This window comes from Ammospiza caudacuta, chromosome 8, assembly GCF_027887145.1.
Source record: "Ammospiza caudacuta isolate bAmmCau1 chromosome 8, bAmmCau1.pri, whole genome shotgun sequence".
NCBI classification, from domain to species: Eukaryota; Metazoa; Chordata; class Aves; order Passeriformes; family Passerellidae; genus Ammospiza; species Ammospiza caudacuta.
Window position 1 is genome coordinate 28,589,267 of NC_080600.1, and position 20,163 is coordinate 28,609,429.

The following is a 20,163-nucleotide window of genomic DNA, read 5'->3' on the forward strand; positions in this document are numbered from 1 at the left end:
ACCTTAGCTCAGCATGCTGGCTGTCTCTGGGGAGGTATGTCCTGATTATGTTCTCAGCACCGATTTGCATCCCCTGACAACTCCACGGCAGAGTTCATGAGATATCTCCTTTCTGTGGCTGGCCACATCATCGGAGAAGAACCCTGTGCTACAGGGAGTACATGTCCAACCACTATGACAATTCCCACTATCCTCAGTCTGCACCGGCTGAGAGGAGTGGAATCTGCTTTGGAATGTAGCTGAGGAAGGACTGACATCTGGGTAATGAGGTTATGGCTTCAGCAGGATGCAGGTACGGAATTCTCCTCCCCTCCTTGCTCTGAGGGGGCAGCTGCAGCACAATCAGTACACACAGCAACCCAATAAAAGCAACTTGACCTTCAGACACCGACACCGTATGTAACATACATAACTCGTGCATCTGGGCTTGTGAGCTCTGGACAAGGTCTTCCCTTTCCAAACTGCAAGGCTGTCACCTAGGGAAGGGGATCCTCTGAGCCTTGGCTTGGCCTGGGGAGTCTGTCGGGCTGCAAGACGTATCACAGTGAAGGAGCATGTTTGTCACAGCCGGGAGGTGGCAGCGTGAGTTGTGAGAAATCCCGGTGGCCAGCACAGAGCGGGCTGGTGCTGGATTACAGCTGCTGCTCCCAGGCAGGAGCTGCAGGATGGCTGTGCCAGGCAGTGGGCTGCATTTGCAGCATATCCCCTGTTCTGTCATACCACTATGGACTCTGCAACATGGGGCTCATGCAGCCACCCAGCTCTGGTGAGGCTGCAGCTTTGGTGTCTCTCTCCAAACCGTCATGTCTTGTTTCCCAGTGCTAGCACCCAGCCAAGACCAGAGCTGCATCTTCTTCCCTCACATCCTAAGAGAAGACTGTGCAAAAGGCACTGTGGAGGGCTTTTGCCCCGCTCAGCAGAGGGCAGTTGCCTGCTGTGCCTGGGGCACTGTGGCTCAGCCAGCTTCACCCCAGCACTCCTCTCTGTGCAGGAGCCCTGCGTGTGTAACCATTACTAAGCCCCAGGGCTGAGCTGTTCCTGTTGTCAGAGAAACAGCAGAGGCACTGCCAGCTCCTGAACTCAGCCTGAGTGCCTTGGGCCTTCACATGGGTCCTGGATCCTTCTCATGAGAAGTGCAAACCCTCTCCTCCCTTCCCAATACTTTGCATGACAGGTATCCTACATCACAGCAGTCTTTCTGTATTCCTCTGGGCTTTGGCTAGTGCTGAACAGGTAATGCAGAACCAATTCCTTCCTCCACAGCTCAAGGCTGCAGCAGGGCCTGGCTGCTCAGTCCACTTGGACTGATTCTCCTTGATCCAGGCTCCTCGCTAGGATTTGCTCACTGCAGATGCTCCGTTGTCCTGCAGCAAAGTTCCCAAATGGATAACAAAGGCAGGGATAGAAACCTCACTGTTGCCCTAAAGTAGGTCAAATCCAGCTACCCAAGGGCAGCATGGAGCAATGAAGACAGAGTCAGTCAGTTTGTCCATCCTCAGACCTGCTGTGTGATCTAATGCTCTTTAGGCTGCATCACTGCAGCTGCACCCTTGCATCCACTACCTGGAGGAGCTGACATGGGAAATGATGTGTGTTAGTCTGGTGTAACACCCAAAAAAACCAAATTGAGAGAACCATCAAATGTGCAGGAATTTTTTAATGCCTTTAAAGTTCCTGTTCTCCCCACTTTCCTGTGCTCCCAGCCTGGACCTGGAGAAAACAGTACGCACACTGTACTTTCCTGTTGGAACACTATTAGAGGGAAATTCACTTGTTTGATAAGCATCACTCTAGTAGGAGAGATCTCGAAGATGATGCCTTAAACAACAGGTGAGTCAGGAAAACAGACTTGAGATCTATTTACACCTGTAAGAGAGAAATTTTTCTTCTCTCAGCTCTTATTAGGGGCTGTGAGATGGTCATGTGTTCCCTCTGTTGTAGGTCTTTGGTGCCTGTCAACCAGAACCACTCTGAGTGCACTAAGCAAAGGGAGTAGCAGCTGTCACACACTTTTCTTCTTTTATCCTCATCCTAAAATATAAATACACTGAGGCAGCCTCTTTCCCAGGTTGGGGAAATTCCCAATTCCTCTTCTCAGGCTGGGAACTAGACCCTGACCCTGGTTTTGGGAAACATTTCAACGTGTGACCGAGCCACATCACTGTCCTGTTAGCAAAGAGAGACAGCAGCACTCCCAGATAGTGCTGGGGGTGAGCTCTGCACAGTGTGGAGGTTCTCACCTGGGGGCTTCTCTCTTACTTGGATTTTGGGGCAATGGGGAGGTGAGGGGAGGGCAGAGAATGTGCAGAGCTGGCAGGGAGGGACTTTCTCTTAGCAAGAAGTTTTGTTTGGTAGCCACTGCCAAAGGCTATGAATTTTTGGGGCTATAAACTCACATCCCAGCTCAGCACCCAAAAGAGAGGAGAAGTCCTGTTTCTGCTAATGGCATTTGGGCTCGGGCAGAAGGAAGTCTGAGCTTGTTGTGCTGTCTCCCAGGGCTGGATTTGGCCCCTGCCCAACAGAGCACATCTCTCCAACAGAAATACTGTAGGTACAGGTCCTGCTTCTGCTCTGGTGTTTGGGCAGTGAAGTGGGTGATGTTCCCACGGGACTGGGGTGGGTATCCAGGCCAGGCTCCCGGCAGGTACACAGCCAGCACGCCCATGGCTGAGCACGAGCTTGGCGAGCTAATGGGGCTCCCCCTCTCCTTGTGGGAATTATCGGGAGCACTCAGTCACCAGGCAGTTAATGCACCACACAACAGGAGCTTTCTTCTTGCCTGTTACTGCTGGCTCCCAGGCAGGGCTGAAATGGCCTTGGGGCAGGTGGGCAACAGAAGCTATCCTGAATCCCATTAAAACATTTAACACCTGCTGAATCGTGCCATTGTGTGGGAGATAAAGGGAAGGGAACAAAGCTGCTCTTGGGCTTCCCTGACAGGGTGTCTGCTGTCCCATTGCAGCTGGGGAGCCTGAATCTCCTGCAAAGCCTCACTCGGTGGGTGTCTGTGGCAGTGTGAGGAAGGCAGCAGTGTTAGGGGACAAAGAACCAACTATCCCCTGGCTGGAATCATCCCCTTCTCCCTCTGTACAGTGTATGCGGTGGGAACCTGGAAAAGTCCTGCAGTATCTGAAGAGCAAAAGTGTGAGGGTCATCCTTCCAAAACCCTTGGCAAAGCTGGACAGATCCTTCACCCCTGGCCTCCTGTCTCCCAAATACTGGGCTTTGCTGGCTCAGCTGTCACTTTAGTGTTTGGGATTGGGAGCCATGCTCAGGCCAGGCCAGGGCCCCATGCTGGCTCCTGGACACAAGAAGTGCTCTGCTGTGAGCCAGTCAGTCCTCATGGGCCAGTGGGGCAGCACAAGCCCTGGGCTCCTGCAAGAGGAGGCTCAGGCTGCCTTTCCAAGGCCAGCCCTACTAAGACCTCAGTCCTGGTGCTGCCCACCTGCCTGACAGGGAAGGGCACAAACTGGTAAATGCTGCCCCAGAGATGCCAGAACAGAAGCATGACATTCCCCAGGGTAGCAGTGCAGGGCACTCTGCAAGCTCAAGGGACCTGCTTTGCTCATGTTTTCTGAAAAGCAGCCCTGCAAGGACAGTATTTGCTGCTATTTAGTGGGAGAGAGGCTCTCTTGCAGGAGAGAGGCTGGGGTGAAAGAGCATTTCTGACACAGCATATAGGCTTGGAGATGTCTGCTGGCACTGCAGCAGCACCTGTGCTATTTGGGGTTTTTGCTTCTCCAGAAAAAGGGGGCAGCCTATGCCAGGAGCTGCACCTCTGCTATGCTGGTGTGTGCCAGGGCAGGGAGGGGTGGCAGTCCTGTCCTGCACACTTCCCATACCAGGAAAGGAGAAATATGTAAGTCCAAGCATCAGAGCCTGTACAGCACCAAAAGGAGGGGGAGCATCACACTTCTTCATGGCACCACAGCCCAGAGTATTGGTGGTATTGCATTTCCTTTGCTGCCAAAACTATTGGAAAAAGACCAGGATGAGCAAGGGCAGCAGGTTGGCATCACTCCAGCCAGGCCTGGGGGACACCAGTCTGCAGAGGCAGCAGCAGGGAGGAGGGATGGAGCCTGCCTTTCAAAATCCTGAGTGTGAGAGGGTCAAGCCTCCAATGAAGGAGAATTGGGTGGCAGTGGCTGCTAAGGATCTGCCACTATGCTCTTACATTTGGGAGTCCATTTACTGCAGCCTGCAAGTACACTCCAGCTCTGGAGGGAGCAATAGTGATGGTTTCTAAAACACACGCAGGACAAACTCCTGCAGGTGTACGCCGTGGGGGTTAAAGCAGCGTTACCCCCTCCCCACCCACACACACACCCATCTACACAAACAAACAGGCCACTGCACTTGCACAAAGGAGCTTCTCCTGCCACTGCTGCTGCACTTCATGCTCTATTATCCGAGGAGCTGTGGGTGCCAGAGTAACTGGGAGAGAGAGCCCAGCTCCTGCTGGCTCTAGCTGAGATCAGCACAGGGCTGCCAGGGCTGAGCCCCAGGGCTGGGCACTGGAGGAGTGTCCAAACTTCTGCTGGCTTCCATGAGCTCTGCTCCCAGAGCCAGCACAGGCTCTGGTTAACCTGCTGGGCAGTGACACAGCTGGGACACGAGGGTGCTGTGACTCTGGGATGCAGTGACCCACGGGGAAGCATGTGCACATGGAGTGAAACACATCCTGTTCCAGCTGCTGCGCTAGGACAGCTGGCTCCTGGCCTGTGTGGCCATGCAGGGAACACTCCCAAAGAGAGTGCTCCCAAAGTTTTATTGAGCTGTGCTTTGCTGCCTAGCTCAGAAGTCTGTGCACTGCTCTAAATGACGTGTGAGCATTGTGCTGGTGTGCCATGGACATTTTCAGCATGAGTAGGGGGATTGGGGTAAGAACAAGGAAGACTTTTCTATCACTGGCACTCAGACTGCTTGGGGTGGGCACTAGATTTGCTTTTCTGCCCTGAGACTTCACAGCTCCTTGCCTTTTCAGCAGCCCAAAATACTGCAAGAAAGTCACTGCTATCCTAGAGCTGCCCAGGTAGGGTATCCTCACAGCTGCTTCCCCTGGCCCCCTGCTCTCCTCTCATCTCTGCTGCAAAGTGAGCCAGGCAGGTGGGTGGAAAAGTGACAGCTGGTGTTGTTCCAGTGCAGGTTAATGAATGTCTCCTCCTCTCCCCCCCACCTCCTCCTCCCCACCACCCCAGCACCCAGGCTCCTGGCTCCTATCAGCCCATCAGGCTCCCATTAACAAAGGCAGCCCTGGAGAGTTTGCATAGAGACCTGCTCTGCCTCTAATCTAGGTGGGCTAATCGCCTCCCTTGCCCAGCCTGCCTTCCCTGGGTCAATATTTGCTCTGAGCAAACACAGAGCTGTGACAGGTGTGCTGGGGAGAAGGCTCGCTGCCGCCAGCCCAGCCCTCCTGCCTGTCTCTGCTCAGTCACATCTCTCCGGCCCCCCGATCACCGGCCAGCCAGCGCTATTTTTATCGGGACTATAAAAGCCCCATCCAGCCAGCGTCACCCTCATTTTCTGCCTGTGAGCCGGCGGGGGAAGGCGAAGCCACTCACCTGACAGCTGCCAGCGTGTCACCGGAGCCAGGTGAGCTGCTAGAGCCCAGCACACCTTGGCCAGGATCCTGCCTGCCTGGCTGGGAACAGGGCACTGGGCACGGAGAACATCCTGGGGGCTTTCCCGGAACAAGGACTGGGAGTCCGGTCACACACCCGAACTCCCGGGAGGGAAGAGAACGGGCTCGCGGGACGCCGTCCAGCCTGTCCCTTTTCCTGAACTCTTCTCTCTCACCTGTGTTTTCCAATCCTTTGTGTTCCCCTCCCCTCCTCCATTTACTTTCTTTCTTTCTTGCCTGTTCTCCACCCTGCCATGCCAGTTAACCTGGCCCTGCTCTGTTTGGCTTTCCCAGGCAGCAGGCGCCAAGCATCCACTTTCCAGACTTTACCCCCGGAGGAGCCGGTTTGGAGCGGCATGTGCAGCAAAGGACACCCAGCCCGGACGGACCCGGCTCGGGAGGAAGGGGCTGCCGGCAGCCCAGGGCAGAGCCCCCCTCCAGCCCACACTGTCCCAACTCGGAGCATCTCTGCACTTGCCTGGCGTCGAGCCCCACGTGCAATACCTGACCTGAACGTTTTGTTCGTTCGGCTCGCGTTAGGCAGGTCCAGCCCATCTGCAGGCGCACGGCCGCAGGCGCTCACCCGGCCCTGCCGCAGCCGCTGCAGCGCGGAGGGAGCACCCGCCTGCCTGCAGCTGCTGCGGGACACACGGACATGCAGTGTGTGCCACACGGACACCCAGCGTGTGTGCCACACGGACACCCAGTGTGTGCCACACGGACACCCGGCCTGTGTGCCACACGGACGCACAACCTGTGTGCCACACGGACACCCGGCCTGTGTGCCACACGGACACCCGGCCTGTGTGCAGAGCAAAGGGCACCGGGGACAGGCACAGCACGCAGTCTCACCCAAACACACGCGGCAGTGAGCAGCCAGTGCACACAGATGAAGCAATCCACACATGGCATACAGGAACGCCATGGGACTGCCACAGCGCACTGTGGGACCCAGGTGACAGGGGTACACATGGCCTTTCTGGTGCTCAGCTTTGTAGGCTGTGACGTGTCCATGTGCCCATGTCATGGCAGGCACATGTAACACACTAGGCACACACATCCTGCCTGTGTGGCTGAGTGCTGCTTGGAGCAGTCTGCTGGGGAAGGGCAGCCTGGCCCTGGCAGCGCTGCAGAGCCATGGCAGGCACACAGAGCCCTGGCACAGTGCTGGCCCAGGGTGGAGTTTGGCAGGCTATGCCAAGCACCCAGGTAGGTCTCAATGGTCTGCTGGCACCCAGGGAGCTTTGGCTGCTGACAGAGGAGCAGGAGGGAGGGCAGGAGCAGGCAGCAGGAGCAGGGCAGAGGATGAGGGGTGTCACATCATTCCTCACCTCCTCCTGCCTTGATTCACTCCCGGGACCTGCACTTCCCAGCCCTTCCAGGTCTGTCTGACTGTCCAGGGCAGGTGTTTCCTGTTGTGCACCTGAAGCCTGCGGGCCAGGTGCCAGATCCTGCTGGTGGCAATCCCTCTGCCTCTGCCTGCTGTGGAAGGATAAGGGGGATGGTGCTGGCAAGCTGGCGGGTTTCTTCCAGGACAGCCCTGCTCAATGCCTGCCCTGCTCTCCAAGCACAAGTGCCTGACCTGGACTCCTGTCCCATTCCATGTCCTGTCCCATCCCTCTCCCCCAGCAGCCAGAGAAGACATTCAGAGCCTGGGGCTGCTCCTAGCACCATGGAGGCTGCAGGGAGTCATGGAGAGCTAGGAGATGGGACAGCAGTAAACCTGCTTTCCTCCCATCTCAGGATATTTTTTGGGAATAGAAAGATCCCTCACCTCCCTACTGTCTATGCCTGGCCCTGCCTGTGATTTCTGTCAGCCCTGAGCTGCTTCTGCCCTGCCCTCAGGCACAGGCACATCCGTAGCACAGGATTGTTCTGGTCCTGCCATGCTCAGGGATGCTCTGAGCTTACAGGTGGATCCTGAGCCCATCTGCAGCCTCTCTGCAAACGCTAAAAAAGCTCAGCCCATCCACCCAGTGTGGACAGAGGAGAGGTTGGAGTGAAGGAGCTCAGGAGTGTGCTCTGTTCACTCAGGGGCTCAGAGGACCTCTGTTCAAAGGGATAGGATGGTTCCTGCTGCTTTCCCTCACCCCCATGCAGCTACACACAGGACAAAGCTCAGCAGCCCTGGTCCCAGAGCAGGAGAGTTCTGTTGCCTCCTTGGGGTGCCCCTGCAAGGGGCAAGGATGAGGCATCTCCTAGGCTTCCTGTTTGGGTAAATGCTTTGGGAGTTTCCATCAGGTGGTGTAGGTAGGGGCCAAAATCAGAGAGCATCTCCAGGGTTGATGCGCTCCCTGCATCCCTCCAGAGCTAAGGCTCCATCCCAGCCTGGGAACAGCCCCAGGACGATGCAGTGATTGGCCATCATTGTGGTCATGGCCCCCTGGGGCTGTGTCTCCAGGCTCCATGTCCCCTGCTACCAATCCTGGCAAAGTTGAAAAGCTGAGAAAGCACAACACATCCCCCGATATGCACAGCCCTCTGCAGCTGCCCTGCTCAGGCTGGGATCAAACAGAACATGATTAATAACTCTGAGCAAAGCCAGACCCTCTGTCTGCACAGTGGCTGCACGTGTGTCCCTGTGGGGGCAGAGCCTGGGGGAGATGCTATCTGGCAGAGCAAGGCTGTGAAACGCGGCCGTGCCGCCTCCGCCTTCGCCTGCCTGCTCCAGCTCCTCTGGGCTGTCTTGTGCCCTGGGTTATGTGTCCCCCTGCCACCTTCCCTGTCACTGCTGTCACTGCCCCAGCTCTGCCAGCCCAGGGGCACTGGGAAGCTGTGAAACCCTTCAGACGTGGGATGGCCCCAGCAGGCACACTGCCCTGAGGCTGTGTTACCTGGAGAATGACTGTCTGGGAGGATTAGCACCCAGGGGTGAGCTGCTCCTCACAGCAGGCAGAGCCAGGGGCATTAAACACCCATTTTACATGTCAGAGCCAGTGCTGGCACCACGGGTACCAAGGCTGGCATGGGATGGAGCACAGCAGGGTATTGCTGTCCGTGCTGGGTGGTGCTGTTCCCCAAACAAACCCCAGGCTCTGCATGGCCAGTGGCAAGGCTTTGGGGACCTGGGGACCTGGGCTGGGGATTTCCATGGCACAGTTCCTCACCAGGAGGATTTGCATGGAGAGGGCAGGGGGCAGGAGGAGCACTGGGGAGCTGCAAGTGCCCAGGTTTGGATTTGCACATAGGTGTAGTTTCACCCAGGTGTGTATGTGCACGCATGCCTGTGTATTTGCATAGGTGTGTGCACAGCTGGTGCATCCCTGTCCTGTGTATGCCCCTGTGTGTGTTCTGCTGAGCTGAACAGTGCTGGCCATGCCCTGTGTGCTTGCTGCTCTGTTTCCTGGTGTGTGCAGCTGAAGGTGTGGGTGGGAGCAGAGGTGTGCACTGCTGCTGGCAGCCTCTGGGCTGCCCATGTCCTGCCCAGCCCGGATGGGGTGTGCCATCCTGGGGCAGGCCCTGCTTCACTTCAGGATGTGGGAGAGGCAGCTGGTTGCCCTCAGCACACCAGGGCCCCAGCAGGGACCAGCCCCCAGGGCTGTGTGGGCACCTCAGGGGCTGAGAACCAGGGTGGTGTGAGCATCCCTAGACCTCATATGACCCCACTCAGCCTGTTTGGCACAGCTCTGCTGTGCCTGAAGGAGGTGCCCAGGCAGAGCAGGAGCTCCCTGCCCCTCAAAGTCTGTCCCAGCACCACTGTGGGTGCCCAGACAGTTTACAGGCTGCCTGTGACACTGGGGATGAGCTAATGTTGGAGGCCAGGGTGCTACTCCAGCCTGCTCCTGGCATGGGGCAGGGAGCATAGGGACTGTCCTCACTCTGTCCTGGGGTCCTGCACACCCCTTGCCAGGCTGTACCTTCAGATACTGTCACCAGGCAATGAATCCACCCCACACACCACCCCCAGCTGAAGACAATAAGCAGACGCAGTTTTCAGTCTGGCTGGGCTCTGGGACAAGCTTATCCCCCTCTGTCAGACAGGGTGGACAGGAGAGGTGGGTCCCAGGCATGGATCTGCATTCTGCTGTGGTGAAACTGCAGGAATTGCACACTCCAGCCCATTCCTGGCCGTGGGGAGTATCAGGGATGCCATAGGTACAGCCTGGCATCCTTCCCCCTGCACCCACACACCACTAGGGTGAGGGGACATGTTTTACAATTGCCCCAAAAATGTCTTTGAACCCCCATTAGAAAAGGGAATAACGGAGAGCCCTGATGAAGGATTCAAGCTGCTGGGGGAAAAACCCCAGGGTTCATACTTGTCCTGCATCTTGGAGCACATCAGCCCCACCCTCCCACGGGGCCTCCAGGGAAGGGGTGAGTGCTGGGGCTCCTCTCTTCCCAGCCATGGCTCTGGGAAGTGCGTGGGCAGCCTGCCCAGGGATGGACACTGAGCAGGCTGCCAGGGCTGCTGCTCCTGGCCCAGCTAGTGCTGGCTGCAGGAGCCCTGAGGCAGCTGAGGCAGGATGTTCTGTTCCTGTGGCAGCACCTGGTTCAGCCCCCGCCTGTGCTGATCCTCAGGGCTGCTGGAGGAGGGGACCCAACCTTTCCATCTGCCTCCCGAGTGAGCATCACCCAGCTTGGGGTGCCTGCCTCTGCAGACGTGGCCAACAGGACAGTGCAGGAACCCTGGGGAGGAGTGTGACCTTGGCCAGGTGCCAGCTGAGCTGGTATCCCTGGCTCTGAGGCTGCCAGGGGCTGCCAGCCTTAATCTTGCACTCTGCACCTCCATGGCAGCACCCTAGCTGCCATAGGGAAAGCTGGCATCTGGGCAGCTGTGCTCACCCCTGGTGTCCCTCCACAATGACACAGTGCACTGAAGGACATGCATCAGCAGCTGTGCCCAGGCCAGGCTGGGTGTGGGCTGGGATGTGCTCCCCTGTCCCCGTCACTGCAGCCCTGGGACTGGTCTGCACTGGGCACTGTGAAGACCAGCAAGCTCCTCCAGGACACTGAAGCTATGGGGTGCCCTGGAGGTGCCAGGCTGAGGCACCTGTGGTAACGAGCAGGAGGTCACAGTGGCTGGCAGCAGCAGGCTCCTTTCCAGGTCAGGATCTGGGGCAGAGGAGCAGACACTGCCTCCCCTACCCCAGTGCCTGGCATCTCTGACTGGCTAAGGTGTGACAGAGGGGACACCTCAAGCTGAAAGGTACATGCCACCCTGGGCTCCCTTCTGGTTCTGTGCTGCAGTCAGTTCCCCGGCAGGGCTGGGCTCAGCTGGGGAGCAGCCTTTGCCAGCTGCTCACACCCAGGCTGTAATCCACAGGCAGGAGGTAAGCAGCTGGCGGAGCCTCCCTGACCTTCAGGTGGGATTAGTCCCCATGGGAACAGTGGGGAACAGGCAGGTGAGGCCACAGCTCTGCTGGCAGCTCGTGGGGACTGAGCACACCCCATGTGGGGACAGCCAGGCTCGGGTGGTGAATGGGTGGCACGGGGTGAACCTGTGTCCCTGGCAGCATCCTTGTCTTGGAGGGCTGCTGCAGGTGCAGCCCAGAGCTGTGGGTGCCACAGGCAGGGTGGGCAGCCACAGCCCCACAAAGAGGGGTGAGCAGCGTGCCTGGGGTGGTGCCAGGGGCACAGAACAGCTGGCAGCCCATGGTGTGCATGTGCACCTGCGTGGGAGCTAATCCCTGCAACATCTGCCAGGCTCCTGCTGTCCCAGGGGCTCCTGGCTGCAGGGGTGGCACGGCTGTGTGCGCAGGGGACACGTGCCTGTGGGGCAGCTGGCAAGTGCCAGGGCTCCCTGTGCGGGGCAGTGCCTGTCAGGAGGCTCCTGTGGCAGATGTGTGCTGTACACCTGTGGCTCATGTGGCCAGCAAAGCCTCTGGAGGGGACAAGTGGCACTGGGGACCCCAGCAACCCTCTTGGCTCTGGGATCCAGGATTCAGTAGGTAGAAGTAGGGGTTTTGGGTGGGATTGACCAGTCCTGGTGTGGCCATGTTCAGAGCAGCCCTGAAGCACAGGTGACTGGAGAGAGAGGGAGAGTGATTATCGAGCAGAATGATTTCCCACAGAAATGAGGCTAGGGGAGAAAGCAGAGGAAAAAGGAAGCAATGGGGCTGTGTGGGGGCAATGACACACCACCCCTGATCTAATCAGCCAGACCCTGCAAATAAAAGCCACCTGTTTTGGCCCTGACAGCAGGAAGCCATCCCTAGAACAAACAGAGCACCAGGCAACTGGAAGAAAGACAAACAGGGGCCGGCACCAGCTCCATCTGCTCCTGTAGGGCCCAGCCCCCAGACCTCCAGCCCCCTGGAGGGCTGGTCCAGCCCCCAGCCGGGCTGGGGAGAAGGGGAGAGCAGCTAGAGGTCCTGCAGGGTGTGACCAGGGCCCAGCCCACGGTGCCAGCCAGGTGGACCACACACAGCTGTGCTGCCTTGGTCAGCCAGACCAGAGATTCATTGATGTTAGATTCCTAACATGGATGGGTACAGCTGTGTATTGCCACAGACAGGGCATCAGCCTCAGGGTTCTGGGCAGCCCCTGCCTCACCTCTCTTGTGGCTGCCCTTCAGCCTGCTCTGCTCCCCAGCTGTGCACAGGGTACAGCCCCATGGTCTGGTCTTGGCAGGGAGCACTTGGGTGCCCTCGTGCTCCCACCGTGCCCCCGGGCTGCCGCGCTGTGCCCAGTGGCACTGAGAAACATGATCTGTTTTGCTAGTGCAGGGAACAAGCTGAGCTGGGAGCTAGAGGGGCCCTTATTAAATTAGCCTATGCAGGAGGCCCAGGGCAAGCGCTGAGCAGCTCCCACAGCCAGCATGAGCAGCTGCCCTTGAGCAGAGTCACTGCCTGCCCCCGCAGCAGCCTCTCTCTGCCCCTGTCTCAGCTGGGCAGGGGTGGCTGGGGGCTTGCAGTGACCCAGCCATGCAATGCTGGCAGGGGACAGAGAGCACCCGGCCCAGAGAGGACAGGCTGAATCAGCATTCTGGGATGCAGCCAGGGACGGCTCCTTGTGAGTGATCCCACTGATCCTGTGCCCTGCTGTGGCTGGGGCTCCCACGTGGCTGCCCTGAATGTACCGAGCAGGAGGTGAAGCACATCCCAGTGGGTGCAACGTGCTGAGGAACAAGGGAGGGGCACTGTCTGCATCTGGATTTCTCCTCTGCACCTTCCAGTGCTTTTATCCAATTGTTTCATGGGGATGGCTGAGTGGCTGGCTTGCTCCTCGTGGCACAGCCCCACTGCCCCACACATGCACATCCCACGTATTCTGTGGTGCCTCACGTCTTGGGGCTCTGTAATACACCCCATAGTGCCCTGGCCCTTAGAGTCCCCAGCTGCCCTCATCCTCAAGCACCCCAAACTAACCAGTGCCCCACAGCTCTGTTCTCACAGCCCAGGCAAGGCATGGCAGCACTGTGGGGAGACCCTGCAGTGCACTAGCTCTGCATCTTGCCTCACCTTTGCCAAGGTGATGGCTTCCCTAAATCCTGCCCAGACCTGTCTCCCAGCAGTTTGAGAGATGTCCCCAGGCCACCAGGCTGCACCAGAGTGCTCTTCCTTCTCCAGGGAGCATCCCTGTCCTTCCCTCCACCTTCTGCTTCCCTAGACAGCTCCAAGAGCATCTCCCCCTCCCTGCTAGGAGCACTTCAGGCCACGCAAGCTGAGGGTCGCCTTCCCAGCGCCTGTCCCCTGCCAAGGGCCACTGATGTCCCTGAGCTGAGCGCGATCCAAGCGCTGCCAGGCTGCACCCTCTGCTGGGACCCGCAGGCATCGGCGCGGATCCGCACCGAGCCTCGGGGCCACCGAGCAGTGGGGAGTCACGAAGGGGACCCCCGAGTCCTGCCCCCAGCTCGTCCTTGCTGTTACCCCTCAGTCCCCGATTCTTTTTGATGCCAGGTGTACTAACACCACCCCCAGCTGCTCACACTGCACTCTCCATAACCGACAATGGTCTCTTGTGATGCTGACCCCATGCCCAGGAGCCCCAGAAGGGCTGGAGTTTTCCTGGGAAGGTTTGTGGTGCTGTGGTCCAGCCCTTGCCCAGTGGCCAGCGTGGCACCTGCCCAGCTGAAGGTGGGGAGTGCCTGGCCTCACACAGACTACACAGGGATGCTGCAAGAAACAGCTGCCTAGACATCCAGGATTTCACAGCTCAACAGGGCCCTCTTCCTCCTTTCCAGCCTGTGGTGGCCTCGTCCATCCCAGCTCCTGGTAGGAGCTGCTGGAGATAGCTGTATGGTTGGTGCAGTTCCAGGCAGGGCTGGTCCTGCCCAGGTGAAGGGCAGCTCTGTCCCGAAGCTGGTCCCCTCCAGCTGTGCACAGAGTCCCTTGCCCCTGTGGGAGGGGAGTGGGAGCACAGGGAGCTCTTTCTCAAGCCAGGGGAAATGCTCAGGGCATTAAAAACTTTTAACTGGGGTCCATCAGCGCCCATTCTGCAGCCAGCTCAGGAATCCCTGCAGGGCCTGGCTGGAAAAGGAGCCCATGGTGGCAGAGTCCCACCTGAAGGGGCAGAGGCAGCCCCAGATAAGCCCTGTGTTTCAGCGTGAGGACATGAGTGCTCCTCAGCTCCCAGAAGGTAAATCCCCACTTCACCCTGGTACCTCCTTCCCACCAGCCTCACCCCTGGCAGAGGCTGCGGGTGCCCTGGGAAAGGCTGGCTCCCTAATCCCTGGGCCAAGCAGGGACATTGTGCGGGGGCAGAAAGGAAAGCGGCGCGTCAGGCCCTTTGCCCATTGTGCCCTGAGCCCCTGCGCAAACACAGCCCAGCACTTTCATTGTCAGCCCGGCCGGGCGCGGGGGGGCCGCTCTCGCCACACTGCCTAAGTGGAATGGACAGCCGGAGTCTGGGCTGGCCGAGCAGCCGTGCCCCGTCCCCTGGCTGCTGACACAGCGCCCTGGCCGCCGCTCCAGCGCCCGCTATAAAGGGCCACAGGAGAAGCCGGCGCCGGCACCGCCACCTCCGCCTCTGTGCCCTGCCCTCCGACCAAGTAAGTACCAGGCTGTGAGCCCCAGACCCCCGTGCACAGGCGCTGCCCCACAGCAAGCCCCCAGCCGGCCAAGGCTCACCCTGGGGAAGGGCAAGCGGCGGGGCGCTGTGTGCCACAGGGGCAGGAGGGACCCCGGCAGGAGGGATGGAGGAGCCATCCATGGGGCTACAGCCGCATCTGAGCTGCGGTCACCGCCGCCTCCCAGCAGTGGGTACAGTGCCACCGCACCCAGACAGCTCCCGGAGCCACGGCAGGGAGCTTGGGAGGGGAAAAACAGAGGCAGTCCTGGGTACATCACATGGAGAGATGGGGCACTGCAAATTCCCCCTACAACCTGGGGCTCACTGGACAGAGATCCCCCAGCAGGGAAGGAAAGGGAATGGGAAATGTCCCCGTGCCAGCCTGGGAGGGCAAGGGGCCAGTGGCATGGGGTGTGTGAGGGCAGCACCACCGGCATGCCAGGCTCAGCAGCAGGCAGGAGGGTGGCCGGGGGCTGGTGGGGGGCACCGGCCCTGGGGTGATCCGTGGGGCTCTGCCAGCAGCCGAGAGACCCGTATGACCAGCAGTGAAGCCATGGACACCCTGGGGCAGTACAAGATCACGGTGTGGGAGGAGGAGAACTTCCAGGGCAAGCGCTGCGAGTTCCTCATGGAGTGCCCCAGCATCATGGAGCGTGGCTTCCGCAAGATCCGCTCCATCAAGGTGGAGTCTGGCCCGTAAGTGCCCCGCCGGCCCCGCGGCCCCTTGGCACGCCCCGCACCAGCAAACCCACTGCTCCCAGGCACTCTTGGGAGCTGCTGGGGAGCCAGAACTCCCAAGTTCTTTCTCAGCTGTGACACAGCCTCATCGTGTGTCCTGCCTGCTTGTGCTCCTTGTGTTTTCCCATCTGCTAGTCAGGGAGACCTTACCAAGGCAAGGCGTAGGTTGGAGGCAATGATGTGGATCTGGGGAGAGGGGTCCCACTTTCAAAAGGGACATTTGCTGCTAGCAAGGACCCCAACATCTGTGACAGACCCATAATCTGCCAGGATGTCTCTGTCCCCTGCCCGGGAAGGAGAAGCTGACCCCTGACTGATCCTGGGGACTGTGTCATACATCTCTGAGGGTTTTCCTCCTCTTCCTTCCAGCTGGGTAGGCTTCGAGTACCCTGAGTACCAGGGACAGCAGTTTATCCTGGAGAAGGGTGACTATCCCCGGTGGGAGGCCTGGAGCGGGAACAGTGGCTACCGGACCGAGCACCTCCTCTCCTTCCGGCCTGTCAAATGCGCAGTGAGTTACTGGGACACCACACGGGGAGGGCTCAGGGCAGGCAGAGCCTCCTCCAGGTAGCCCAGCACGGAAGGAATGAGGGGCAGGCTGGAGGATGACTTACATGGGCCATGGGATGGAGGGGTGAGGCGTACACAGAGGTACATGTGAAGTGGAGGAGTAGCTGCACGCACCAGCTCCCACCTCCCTGCAGAGATCCTGGGATGCACTTTAGGTCTAAAATTTAGCCTGAAGCACAATTCCAGCTCTTTCTGCTTTGTGCTTTGGAGAGCCACCTGCCAGGCTGGGGTCCCAAGGCCTTGTCCCCCAGCCCTGATTCCCGGGGCTGGGATGAGCAGGGAGGAGCTGTTGGGACCGCAGGGATGCTCGGAGCGCGGGCCCGTCCCCTCGCAGCGCGGGCAGCTGGGGCGTGCCCAGGCAGCCGCGGCTCTATCGCTCCATCTGCAGAGACACCGCTGCTCGCAGCAGCGGCACGTCTGCGCCTCCGAGCGGGGGGTCCCCCCCCAACTTTTAATAATCACCAGGCAGATATGTTCAGGCTTTAATAAAGGGGATGCGATAAGATCACTCTTTGCTGGCAGGACTGCTCCTCGGTGCAGATAGATGCATGTGGGGGCTGGGCACGGGGGACAGTGCTGCATCACTCAGTGTCCCAGCCATTAACCCCACCGTGCCCAGCACCCAGAAAGGCCCCACAGAGCTGAGGGGACCTCTCTCAGCATTCTGCTTTGCCCTGAGCCCTCCTGCAGCCTTGGGGAGTGTGGTGATGCTGAGGGCAGCAGTCTGTGTGGGTCCAGAGATTGCAGCCACTAACTCTCACTGACAGCTGTGCACTGGGACCACAGGGACATGAGAGCAGCATCCTTAGGGCAGTTCCGGAGTGTCCCAGTGAGGGGGTGCCAGGTTGAGGGACATCCCCATGCATTGCACCAAAGCTGCTCACGATCCCAGGCCTCTCAAAGTGCCTTGGTGTGTGTCACACTGATGCCACATCCCCTATCCCTGGGCAAGCCAACCCTCCTAGGTTCCTGCTGACCTCCAGCTCTATCTCTCTGCAGAACCATAATGACAGCAAAGTCATCCTCTACGAGGCTGAGAACTTCCAGGGTCACAAGTTTGAGCTGAGTGACGACTATCCCTCGCTGCAGGCCATGGGCTGGGGCAACAAGGAGGTGGCATCCATCAAAGTGAACGCCGGAGCGTGAGTGCAACCAGCGGGGCAGGGACTGGGGGTGCCAAGAGCAGAGGCTCAGAAGCACCTCCTTGCATAAAACACCTCCATAAACCCCACAATGTGGAAGGGGGACCCCCTCAAAAAAGGGATGCATTCCTGCTACTTTTTCCTTGAAAATACAAGCCATTAGGTATTTTCTGTCCCTCTCCTCCCAAGGCAAACAGAGGGATGGGATGGGATGGGATGGGATGGGATGGGATGGGATGGGATGGGATGGGATGGGATGGGATGGGATGGGAAGGGAAGGGATGATTTGGCTTGGGGCTCTGAGCCAAGGCTCTGCCTGCAGGTGGGTGGCATACCAGTACCCGGGATACAGGGGCTACCAGTACGTGCTGGAGCGGGACAGACAGAACGGCGAGTTCAAGAAGTACAATGAATACAGCAGCCAGGCCCACACCAACCAGATCCAATCCATCCGCCGTGTCCAGCACTGAACTGGGGCAGGGCTGTGTGCCCTGCAGCCTCCAGGCTGCTGTGCAATAGACCTCTATCCGGTAGCAAATAAAGGCATTTGTCAAAAAAAGAGTGCTCCTGCCTCTGCTCTGCTTCTCAGGGTCTGCCATGCTGGGAGGACCGTGATGGCAACCTGGAAGGTTTCCCCTTCCCCAGGCAGTTTTGCGCTTGTGGCCAGCTCCACCCTGGGCTGAGCTCTCTGCACCCACCTCTCATCCATGCACAGTTCCACTGCTGTGGTGTTCTGACTGGGAAAATGGGAACCTGCTGGGCAAAGAGAGCACTGGATGTGGGAGAAGGCACCAAGAGGGTTGTTTCCTGGGAAGAGGCATCCATCAGGGTTGTACCCTGGGATCTCCTCCCAGGATCAATGCCAGGGAAATTGGTTGCTACAAAGTCTGCCAGCTCAAGGTCCCCTTTCTCTGCACCGCTCTGGAGGAGAGAAGGGGGTCCCTGCCTGCTGTGGGCCTGGGAAGGAGGAAGAACATAGGGGTCATCTGGGGAAGGGACTCTGCCAACACATGGGGCAGCCACAGCTGTGTCAGGCTTGGGGGCACTGGCACAGAGGGGCTGGGCAGGAGGTGCAGGTGGTTGTGCAGGGGAAGGAGGCCTGGGGTAGTGTTCCACAGGTGGTAGGGGCCTGGCTTGATGCTCGCAGGTGTGTGTGTCCTCCTCCTCCTCCAGCCTTGCCACGCCAGCATATCCGTGCCAGTATCCGGCTCCAGGACACCGGGAGCCCCACCCAGCCTCCTCCTCCTCCTCCAGCACCCTTTCCCAGCCTCCTCCTTTTCCATCTGGCTCTGAACCCTCCTGGGGTGTGGGCTACCCATCCCAAGGTTCTCCCCGCACCCAGCACATTGCTTCCTCCTCCTCTCCTCCTCCTTGCCTTCTCTCCTGCTCTGGCACCCCAAAAGCCCTCCTGGGGCATAGGCTTTGGTCCTGAGGCACTCCCCACACCCAGGACATGGATGCATGGTGGAACAGTTCTGAGTGCCTCAGATTCCTGGGCACTCTGATGCCCACCCTGCTAAAAACATGCTTGGCTCTGAGAAAGGGAGTGTCCCAGAAAGCTGCTGGAACACTGGGTTGGGGGGCAGTCTGTGCACAGCCCTCACCCAGAAGGGTGCAGAGACCCCAACCCTAGTGTGTGTGTCAGCCTGTGCATGGGTGTGTAATGGGTGTGGGTGTGCATGTGTGAGAGAGAGAGAGAGAGCTGCACTCAACTGAGCACACACACGTTTCCCTGCATGCCCCCTCTCCCCTCCACCCCAGTGCTGCTGTGCAGAAGACCCAGCCCCTGTGTATCCCCATCCCACATGGCATCCCGGCTGCAGAGTGCCCCCCAGCCCGCCCCTGTCTCCTGTGTCCCCAGAGGCCCCACCCCGGCCGCACGGCCTCTCCCAGCACAAACACATTCCGGCACACCTGGCCAGGCGCAGCCAGCCCAGGGCCACGTCAGCTCGGCTCCGCTCCACACCGCCGGCTCACAGGTGAAGCTTTCCCGGGCACTGCACACAGCGCTGTGATGGGGGGGCAGGGGTGGGCTGTGGGGGGCATTGCAAAGTCGCGGGTCCTTATTGCCCCACCTGGGGTGGGAGGAGAGCACTGGAGTGGGGGGTGGGGGGCAGACTGCCTCTTGCAGCTGGAGGGACCTGCAGCTGCTTCCAGCTGGGCGTTCCAATGTCCGGGCTCCATCCCCAGTAGCCCCACAGACCTGGAACCTCATCTCCTAGATCCCACTCAGACCCACAGCCCAGTCCCTGTTCCCCCATGGACATGGGTCCCTATTTCCTGGATTTCTCATATACCCTGCCTTCCTCATCCTCTGGGTCTGCCCCAGCTCCCCCATGAACCTGGGGTCACATCACTCAGGTCCCCAAAGCTCCACATGGACACAGGGCTTGCCAGCTCTTAGGATATGACATTCCCTGTCCTTCTGCACACTTCTGACCCCAGATCACTCAAAGACCCCAGTCCCCTCACATCCCACTTTAAGCCCCCTACCCACTGGCATTCCCAGGGACCCAGGAATCTCCATCCCCAGTGCCTTCCAAAGCACCTCCTTCTCCAGCTCCAGCAGCCCTTAACCTATTTCTGATTCTGATCCCTGCTGCACCCCCTTCCCACTCTGGGCTGATGCAATGACCCTCAGCCCAGGCCCCCCTCCATGCCCTCCACTCTGCAGTTTGCTGCAGGAGCATCATGGTCTCCCCTTGGGCTGCCAGAAGAGGACGGGTGGTGGGTCAGGCACGCCCCCACCTCACCCCGCTGTCTCCGGGGCTTGTTTTCTGTTGCCTGTGGTTTGTTTCAGTGACTCAGGCAGCGAAAGCAAGTCTGGGAGGCTGCGGAGCCACTGCGGGGAGAGCTGCACCTTGGGGCTGGGCAGGAGAGGGACGCAGGGAGCAGCCAGGGCTGCTGGGCTGTACAGAGCTGGACACCCCCCAGAGGTTCAGGGGAGCTCAGGAGACCAGCTGGGGGAAGAGAAGCCTTTTAAGGGCTGTTACCTCCAAACAGGATTGCTGGGGAATTTCTGGGGAATACCATGGTCTCTGCTCGTCTCCCCTGCCAGCATCTGCTCTTTGTCCATTATGGAGATGGGCAGCAGAGGTGGAGCACGTGGAGCAGAGGTGGAGCTCGGTAACCAAGGGACCC

At 59.2% G+C, this 20,163-nt stretch overlaps 1 protein-coding gene across 1 annotated transcript; it reads left to right on the top strand.

Annotated features, from left to right (window-relative positions):
- The first annotated feature begins 7,847 nt into the window (after positions 1-7,847).
- On the top strand, positions 7,848-17,492 carry CRYBA2 (crystallin beta A2). Its single transcript, XM_058809723.1, has 5 exons — positions 7,848-7,864; positions 15,095-15,268; positions 15,680-15,821; positions 16,880-17,022; positions 17,345-17,492. The coding sequence occupies exons 2-5, from the start codon at positions 15,108-15,110 to the stop codon at positions 17,490-17,492; spliced, it is 594 nt and encodes a 197-aa protein (XP_058665706.1). The 5' UTR covers positions 7,848-7,864; positions 15,095-15,107.
- Positions 17,493-20,163: the final 2,671 nt, after the last annotated feature.

Coding starts and splice junctions, on each gene's coding strand:
- CRYBA2 (XM_058809723.1), top strand. CDS start 15,108: ATGACCAGCAGTGAAGCCATGGACACCCTGGGGCAGTACAAGATCACG. Junction 15,822..16,879: donor TCCGGCCTGTCAAATGCGCA/GTGAGTTACTGG, acceptor ATCTCTCTGCAG/AACCATAATGACAGCAAAGT. Junction 17,023..17,344: donor ATCAAAGTGAACGCCGGAGC/GTGAGTGCAACC, acceptor CTCTGCCTGCAG/GTGGGTGGCATACCAGTACC.